Source organism: Quercus suber, unplaced genomic scaffold, assembly GCF_002906115.3.
Source record: "Quercus suber isolate HL8 unplaced genomic scaffold, Cork oak 2.0 scaffold_671, whole genome shotgun sequence".
Classification (NCBI taxonomy): domain Eukaryota; kingdom Viridiplantae; phylum Streptophyta; class Magnoliopsida; order Fagales; family Fagaceae; genus Quercus; species Quercus suber.
The window spans coordinates 96308-106077 of record NW_027070112.1 but is presented as its reverse complement, the minus strand read 5'-3'; the positions used below and the strand labels follow the sequence as shown (position 1 = coordinate 106077).

At 31.1% G+C, this 9770-nt stretch overlaps 1 protein-coding gene across 1 annotated transcript; it reads left to right on the top strand.

Annotated features, from left to right (window-relative positions):
* The first annotated feature begins 605 nt into the window (after positions 1-605).
* On the top strand, positions 606-4685 carry LOC111986796 (GDSL esterase/lipase At2g04570). The gene is made up of 3 exons (XM_024018475.2): positions 606-1037; positions 3118-3610; positions 4216-4685. The coding sequence occupies exons 1-3, from the start codon at positions 663-665 to the stop codon at positions 4407-4409; spliced, it is 1062 nt and encodes a 353-aa protein (XP_023874243.1). The 5' UTR covers positions 606-662; the 3' UTR covers positions 4410-4685.
* Positions 4686-9770: the final 5085 nt, after the last annotated feature.

Genomic DNA, 9770 nt, shown 5'->3' with positions numbered 1-9770 from the left:
CACTCTCTTGGGCGGTTGCGACCACATGAGGGAACATTTAATAGCTCTCTCTCCCTCACTTTGGGACGTAGAACTTTCGGTGGTAGTTGGGAAGCCATTGACTTTTTGCCTTATTTATAATTAGGGAAGAATTTGAGGTTAATATTGTGAATAAATTATGGTTACGATTATCTTTCTTGAATATAATTTATATTGTATGGTTCCACTTCCACATTAGCAACCATGACGTGAAATACTCGTTCATATCACATTCATCGAGAAAAGTACAGATTTTCTAAGATATGGGAATGTGACTAATATATGAATTATTGCCGAACTGTTTGCTTAAGCGACATCAGACTAAATATTTTGTATCACTACCTAACGATTTGTAGTTTTCCTTTTGCGTATATTATCTATTAATGCTATTTAGAAATCTATACCAGTTAACTGAGGGCGTATAGGTACAAGACTTTAATTTTCCACTCTGCAAGACAAGTAGCATAGTGTAAGTATCTTCATGTTTGTATAGCAATTAAAACTCCCAACCACCTATCTACCCTAAAACTTTGAATCAAGCTGACTCATATATTTTGCAACTGATATTTATTTATCACAGCAGCTCTATTCTACTTCAATGTTAAAGGTAGTTTCAGACAAGTAGTACAAACTTTGTATATCAAATGGCATACATATGCATGTATATCAAATGGTTCCTTTTAACCCAATTTCTTCTTACACTAGTTGCCAGAACTGGTGCCAAAGTTCCAGCAATTATCGTGTTTGGGGACTCATCCGTGGATGCTGGAAATAACAACCAGATCCCAACTATTGCCAGGAGCAATTTTGGGCCTTATGGTCGTGACTTTTCAGGCCGCAAGGCAACTGGAAGGTTCTCTAATGGCCGAATTGCCACAGACTTTGTTTCTGAGGCATTTGGTCTCAAGCCAACCATACCAGCGTACTTGGATCCAGCATATAATATATCTGACTTTGCCACTGGAGTTACCTTTGCTTCTGCTGGGACTGGCTATGACAATGCCACTTCTAATGTGTTGGTAATTAAGTCCCATTCATAACAAGTATTGTCCTCTGGTTATATGCTGATCATTTCCTTATTATTATTATTGTTTTTTGATAAAAGCTGATCATTTCATTATGCTATATATTTATGATACAAGTTTCATGTCCATCTCTGACTCTTTGGGCTCAGTGTTTTACTTTCCACCACTAATTTAATCAACGTATTAGAAAATACAAAAAAAAAAAAAAATTTAATTTTTTTTAATTTTATTTTTTAAATAATTAATTTGCAAATCTTTGAACACTGTAAGCATTCTTTCTGCCTATGCTTCAGCATTTGAATTCATTGAAGTGCACGCTTCCATGACAGGACAGCTCGATATATTTTGAGGCCTAATTAAAGCAATAATTTTAAGTAAATTTTTTCTAATATCAAATTAATTAAAGAACGTGTGTTTAACTTGCTGCATTAAATTTTAATTTGAAATCTATATTTGTCACTTTTTGAGTTGCAAAATTAAGAATGAAGTTTTGTATTCAAATTTGAATATAACTAATCCACTTTTCTTGTGATATAGTAATTGATATTAGAATATTAGACATAATTTTATTAATTTTTATTTTGGAATAAAATTATTTGTGTAGAAGCAATTGTAGCATATATTTCTTTAAGCAATAGACGTATTGTAAAAGAAGAAAATCTTTTTAAAAATTTCGTTTATCATTTGGATTATTTTCTTCTATTTGTAAAAATTATTTTGAAACTTTTATCTCTAAAAGTAAATATATATGTCAATATTTTTTTAAAAAAAAAAAGTTTTTGCTTATTACTATTAGTAGCAAATTTAACAATACATCCCAGTTAAAATCGAAATAATTTTCTAATATTCATATGTTTATTTTTCTAGTAGACATTGGAAAGAAATTTCATCTACAACATAAAGTTATAATACAACTAAAATAAATTCTTAAGTTTAGAACAATATAACTTAATTAATCAAATCACTTTGTAACTTCACTTAACATTAGAATTAACCAGAATCTCAACCTTCACAACTAAAGATGAATTAACTTCTTCTCAAAAAAAAAAAAAGATGAATTAACTTAAAATCAAACTAATACTACAAATTTTCACATCAATTATATAAACATAAGATATAATCATATAAAAATAAAATAAATTTATCTTCCTTAATTATGATTTTTGATATTAAGTTCAGTAGTAAAAGCGAAAAAGATTGGGTTTAATGGTAATTGGCTATGAAGAGATACTTTTTTTACTTAGAGAAAAAGTGCAAAACAAATGTGTGGGTTTAAATTAGTTTTTAGTTAGACATTGACCATTTTTTCAAGCCCAAAAAAATAATTAAATAGATAGGAGACATAAGTTATTTTCAGTTGCTATATATAAAAACATGTTATTATGATCAAAATTTTGGGACTTTTTTCACTTCTAGGGCCGTAGGCAATTGTTTGAATGGCCTATATGGTAGAATCGTCCCTGTTCCGTTTTATCTTTACACATTAATTTATTATTTTTATAAATCTTTATGCATGTGTTTCTACAGCATATATACAAAACACCATAGAATTTTAAAAAATACACACCCTCTCATAAAATATGGAATCACTAAAATTTAAAAATTTTAAAAATACACACACTCCCATTAAACATGGAATTCCTAAAATTTTGAATGTAATACTTATGTGATATTATTTTGTGTAAACAGTTAATTGTGTAATACTTATTCCATAAATTTTTTAGTGTAACACGTAACTTCTTATATGGTCTTGTTTTATATAAAAAAATAACTCTAAATATGGACTTGTATCATCAAATAAGAAATTGAGAGCAAACCACTACTTATTTTAATGAATGTTTTAAGAATTTACAAATTAAATAATACTAGGATTTGAAGTGTTGCATTTTAAACTTTAGGGGTTACGTATTTAAGGAGAAACTGCAAGTAGATTTTGTGTACTCTTCCATTTTTTTTTTTACATAATATATACTTTTTATTTTTGTACCCGCTAAATTAGATCCATACGACATGCCTACTTTAAATTATTAGTGATTATCACCTAATGTTTTGCAACAATTTGTTTCCCTTGCAGTCTGTGATACCACTTTGGAAGGAATTAGTGTACTATGAAGACTATCAGAAGAGGTTGAGAGCCTATCTTGGAGAAACTAAGGCTAACCAAGTAATAAGCGACGCTTTGTACATGATAAGCATGGGAACGAATGATTTCCTTGAGAACTACTACACCTTCCCAGCTGGTCGACAATCCCGATTCACGGTTACACAGTACGAGGACTTTTTGATTGGAATCGCAGGAAATTTCATCAAGGAACTCTATAGTCTAGGAGCTCGAAAAATATCCTTAGGAGGGTTACCTCCAATGGGGTGTTTGCCATTGGAGAGAGCCACTAATATTGCTGGTGGCAATCAATGCGTAGAGAGATACAACACTGTGGCTTTGGAGTTCAATGGAAAGTTGAAGATGTTAACAACTACGCTGAACAAGGATCTTTCTGGGCTCAAATTGGTGTTTTCAAATCCATACTATATATTCACCTATGTCATACGAAAACCTGCTACCTTTGGTAAGTTATAACTGTGTCTGTATGTGCACCCCTGCCATACCATGGATTTCACTTTCTCTCATTACTACACAATTAATTAATGTACCTTTTTTTCCTTTTATCCTTTCAAGTTTCAACCAGCGCTTGGAAAATCTGATAGCCAATATATGTCACTATTTTGACATTTAAGCTGTCATCATTACTCAGTAGCCATTTTAATTAATTAAGTAGTTGGGGTGGTAGATATATTTAAGAGGTTCCTTTGAATTTTCAGTTTTTTGCAGGATTATTTAATATGTGCTTAATTGGTAGCTGTCTGTCATTATGTCATTAATTAATAACTGTTGACTTGAGAGGCTGAAAATTAATTGTAGATATTTTGATTATTTTCATCTTGGTATCTATACTAACATTAATATTTGTGTGTATATATATATTAGTATAATAAGAAATCTTGTAGTAGTTTATTGGTATTAACTGGGTTCCTTCCTAATAACGAGAACTATGTTCAAAATAAACATATTTCGTTCTTAATATTAATTCTTAAACATGAAAATATGAGATATATACAGTATCCTCTTAATTAATTAACCATACTAAAATAGTTGTTCTTAATTAATTGACAGGATTTGACGTGACTTCAGTGGGCTGTTGTGCAACCGGAATGTTCGAGATGGGTTACGCATGCAATCAAAATAATTTAATGACCTGCACAGATGCTGACAAATATGTATTTTGGGATGCCTTCCACCCAACACAAAAAACCAATAGTATCATCTCCAATTATCTGGTGAAGACTGTTTTGGCTGGGTTCCTTTAATTTCCGTTTTAGCATATATAAATATATAATGTATCCTTATCAAGCTATGCCTAGGCCTAGATAGCTAGCAACATTGTGCATGCTCATATATATTTATTATGCTTTAAGCTCGAATAACCGTATTTGTAGTATGCTATATGGTATATGGTCTATCGAACAATACAAAGCTTGTAATTTCTGAACACTGTTATATATGTTTTGATGTATGTTGATAATACCCACAATTGTTTTGTGGATACCATTTATTTATGTTAGAGAAAAAACTTAGGTACAATACCTTATGTTTTTCACTTAAAATTTTGATAACTGTCTAATTTAACAACCCAAATAAACGGTGTTAAAACTATTTTTTTTTCCCCTGCTTCCTTCTTTTTCCTATACTGCAACTGCAAGAGAACCACAGCTTCTACTTGGTTTCAAACCAAAAAAGGGACCCTTCACCCTCATTTTCTCACTAACCAAATAGGAAAGATCAAAAAAAGAAAAAGAAAAAGAAAAAGAAAAAGAAAGCTAGATCTACTGGGTTTCAAACCAAAACACATACCCTTTCAGCTATTCCCGAAACTTCCACACTCTTAAGGAAACAGATACACACACCAAGAGAGAAAGAAAGAATCATAGATTTGAAAGAATCAAAGATCAGAAAAGAAGGGAAACAGATACACCCACACCGAAAGAGAAAGAAAGAATCATAGATCAGAAAAGAATCATAGATCAGAAAAGAAGAAAGGAAACAGGTACACCCACACCAAGAGAGAAAGAAAGAATCATAGATCAGAAAAGAAGAAGGTAAATAGATACACCCACACCGAGAGAGAAGAAAGAATCATAGATCAGAAAACAAGAAAGGAAACATACCTACACACCAAGAGTGAAAGAAGAGATATGAGATTTTCTTTTTTCTTTTTTTGGGTTTTGGGTTTCAAAGAGAAGGGTCTTGGGTGGTTTGGAAGAGAAAGGTTTTGGGTTTGGAAGAGAAGCCGTTTGCAGTACAGGAAAAAGAAGGAAGAAGAAAAAAAATAGTTTTAACGCCGTTTGCTTGAGATGTTAAATTAGACAGATGTCAAAATTTTAAGTAGGGAACCTAAAGTACTATACCTAAGGAACTGTACCTAGGTTTTGCCCTTTATGTTATATTGCCTTATTTTCAAAACTTTTTTTTTGCTCTAATTTTCTTTAAATCACTTTGGATAGGAACTAGGACACACAATTACAGTAACTACCCCATATTAATTAGGACAAATTACACATTTTCACAATAAACAATAACCCCAATTACACTTTTAGTCAAACTATTGGAACACATGATTGACCCCTCAAAAATATAACGTTATTTTAATGTCCTCTTGTCTGTTTTGGTGTTATGTATGATGAAATTTAGGATTGAAATACCAATTTGCCTTCCCTTTAAATATATGACTGAATGGTAAATTGGTTTTTAAATACTAAATTACTTTAGTTAACAACAAAATAGATGACATAGGGTTAAGTGTTATTTTTTTTTTAATAATTGAGGAGTCGGTTATGTGTTTCAATCAATCGAGGGGTTAGGTACTTAGGGTAATAACTTAGGATGGTAAATTGTAATTTTTCCTATTAATTTATAAATAACTTTTTTTTTTAAATTACTCTAATCTGTATCAAGATCACACATGATAATAACTTTGACATTGTGTAACTCATATTACATTGAGTAGCTAGTAACTCTACCATTTTTATTGGTTTTCATTTGAGAAATGCTATGTCGACCCACTACATTTTTACAAAACTTTTCACAACGAGTCTTAAATGGTAGGTTTACTTATGATTTATTATGAAAATGTTGTAGACGTACCACTTCTCTTTTAATTTTGGTTTCATGCTAACCTTTTTCTTATATATATTCTTTTAATTTTTTATATTTTTGGGCAAGCTCACATCAATGGGTAACTCATGCCACATTAATTAAAGCCACAATTTAGTGGTTTTCTAGCATTTTCTTTTTTATTTTATAAAAATTTAAAATAATAGAAGATGTCTAGTTAAAAAAGTACTAGAGATAAGTTAAACCCGTAAAAAATGAAGCACAAGTCAAATTTGACTCCGTGATTCATCACATGACTCACATTGCATGCTATTGCTAAACCCTCTCTCTCTGTGGAAATATTTTGGTCACTGTAGGCATGCGGTAATGGTAATTTAAGTCGCATAGTAATTTTATCACATAGTTTGCCAGTATGGTAATTTATGTCACATTATTTAGTAACTGGTTTTATAACCCCTTTTTTTTATTACAGTGGGGCTCGCAGTCTCCGCTAGTTACGTGTTAACCTATTTCTTTTTCATCTTTTTAAATTTATATTTTTTTGTCATTTTTGGCATGCAATAACAAAATTTCACATGATAGCAATTATTTATTTATTTTTAAGGAAAAGATAATAACTAGTAATTTTACTCCCTACAAGAAATCTAGATTTAGGCCGCATTTTTTTTTGGCAACATTTCCAAATATGCCACTATAGAAGCTCTATTGCAACAATTTTATAAAATGTTGCTAAAGAATGAATATATATTTTTTGCAACATTTTACAAACGCTGTCTAAACCCAGATTTCTTATAGTGACTGCATTCTCATATTACATTGAGTAATAACTTCACAGTTGTTGGGGGCATTTTTCATTCGTTGCCCACATGATGTTAGGAGAGTTAAAACCGAGACTCGACTTTAGGCTTGAAACATGGCCAAAAGGCTATCGGTGAAGTGTGAAAGACCCATTTTTTCTCAAAGTCTAGGTCACATCTAATAAAGATTATAATAAAGCCTCAAAAATACCTCTTGCAAAGATAAGCTGGCATAAAGGATGGCTCACCACAACAAGTGCTTAAATAATAATCTAGCAGTCAGCAAGAGAAAGTACAACTGTAGATGTTTGGAAAATCAATAAATGTATTTGCATAGTAAAAATTATGCATTTCCTCCATAGTTGGTTAATATAGAAGTTGGCCCATTATAACAAGTACACGAGGAAAAACGGTCTAGTAGTGAATATGACAGATCTTTAGCGGTAACGTCTAATTAGTCAATAAATGTGTTTACATGATAAAAATCATATAGTTTCTTTATTATTATCAAGTTATCATGAAGCAAAACTTTCATAGCATCCAAAACATTATGGCTTTCATCATAATAACAATAAACAAGGATTAAAGGCTTCATAATTACAAGTAAAAGAGGAAAAAAATAGGATGGAATGAAGGGAGAGAGAGATTTCAGCTTAGTACAACACATATTGAACTAAGATTTTTGGAATATCTATATGTGGGGCATGAATGGTGTAGTGTAGGCTATTTTTGAGTGAGTAAGTATTTAAGCTTATGGTGGTGTGATAGAGTTAATGTTGAGGATAAGGCTTTCATGAGTAAAGAGTTGTTTGTGACTGATTAGGAAACATTTATGGACTGTGAATATGCAAAAAAAGAAAGGGAATGTTTGAGGCTAAGTGAGTGTAGGCTAAGGGGGATGATTTATGAGTTTGGGGAGAGTTGAACCACAAGCAAAGTGACAAGAAAATCAAAAATTTCAGAGGGGTTTGGTGTCTATTTTAAGGTGCTGGGATTTTTTGAGAAGATGGAATGTGATGTTTATGGGTAAGTGTATATGAGCATTTATGGACTAAAGGCTAATTTCTGAACTAAGGGACTAACTTATGGGCTGAAAATAGCATGATGGGTGAGGAATTTTATGATAAGATTTGTTGTCCTCCATGAGTTGATGGTAGTTCCCTTTTATAGTGAAGCTTAAGGGATTGATTAGCAAAAGTTCAAAAACGTAGGACTGATTAGGAGCAGGACAACAGACTTAATTATCCTAAGATTTGGCCTAAAATGGGAGGTTTGCTTTTGGGGCTGTTTTGCTTCTTTGGGCAATGTCACACATGGGTAAAAAGTAACGTAATCTTGTATTAAATGCTAAGAATTTTGAGATTGTGTTCAGTCAATGGGATTAAGGCAAGTAATAAGGAGGAATCCTAGTGCTGCAACTGAGATTTGGACCCTAGAAAGTAGGATTCAACACCCCAAGCTAGGTGTCAAAGTTTAAGTCCACTCCAGAGGGTTCCATTGGGGATCTCTTTATGCCCTCCAAACCACATGTTCCCAAATTTTCTCCTTTAGGATTCGTGGTTTTGGTTCATGAACCAATTACATACATTTTTAGTAATAAAATAAATTATTTGGTTCAGGATTTCATGAGTTTGGAGGTTTTGGTTATCCTTGAGTTGTGACCAAAACTTGGGGAAGAAGGGTATTTATTGCCCATTAGCCTTTAGGTGTCAGCCTTTGGTACTGTTCACTCTAAAGATGAATTAACTTCTTCTCAAAAAAAAAAAAAGATGAATTAACTTAAAATCAAACTAATACTACAAATTTTCACATCAATTATATAAACATAAGATATAATCATATAAAAATAAAATAAATTTATCTTCCTTAATTATGATTTTTGATATTAAGTTCAGTAGTAAAAGCGAAAAAGATTGGGTTTAATGGTAATTGGCTATGAAGAGATACTTTTTTTACTTAGAGAAAAAGTGCAAAACAAATGTGTGGGTTTAAATTAGTTTTTAGTTAGACATTGACCATTTTTTCAAGCCCAAAAAAATAATTAAATAGATAGGAGACATAAGTTATTTTCAGTTGCTATATATAAAAACATGTTATTATGATCAAAATTTTGGGACTTTTTTCACTTCTAGGGCCGTAGGCAATTGTTTGAATGGCCTATATGGTAGAATCGTCCCTGTTCCGTTTTATCTTTACACATTAATTTATTATTTTTATAAATCTTTATGCATGTGTTTCTACAGCATATATACAAAACACCATAGAATTTTAAAAAATACACACCCTCTCATAAAATATGGAATCACTAAAATTTAAAAATTTTAAAAATACACACACTCCCATTAAACATGGAATTCCTAAAATTTTGAATGTAATACTTATGTGATATTATTTTGTGTAAACAGTTAATTGTGTAATACTTATTCCATAAATTTTTTAGTGTAACACGTAACTTCTTATATGGTCTTGTTTTATATAAAAAAATAACTCTAAATATGGACTTGTATCATCAAATAAGAAATTGAGAGCAAACCACTACTTATTTTAATGAATGTTTTAAGAATTTACAAATTAAATAATACTAGGATTTGAAGTGTTGCATTTTAAACTTTAGGGGTTACGTATTTAAGGAGAAACTGCAAGTAGATTTTGTGTACTCTTCCATTTTTTTTTTTACATAATATATACTTTTTATTTTTGTACCCGCTAAATTAGATCCATACGACATGCCTACTTTAAATTATTAGTGATTATCACCTA

Bases quoted from the DNA above. Each gene is read 5' to 3' on its own strand.
- LOC111986796 (XM_024018475.2), top strand. From the start codon at position 663: ATGGCATACATATGCATGTATATCAAATGGTTCCTTTTAACCCAATTT. The intron at 1,038-3,117 runs GTAATTAAGTCC...TTTCCCTTGCAG, and splicing joins ATGCCACTTCTAATGTGTTG to TCTGTGATACCACTTTGGAA. The intron at 3,611-4,215 runs GTAAGTTATAAC...ATTAATTGACAG, and splicing joins ACGAAAACCTGCTACCTTTG to GATTTGACGTGACTTCAGTG.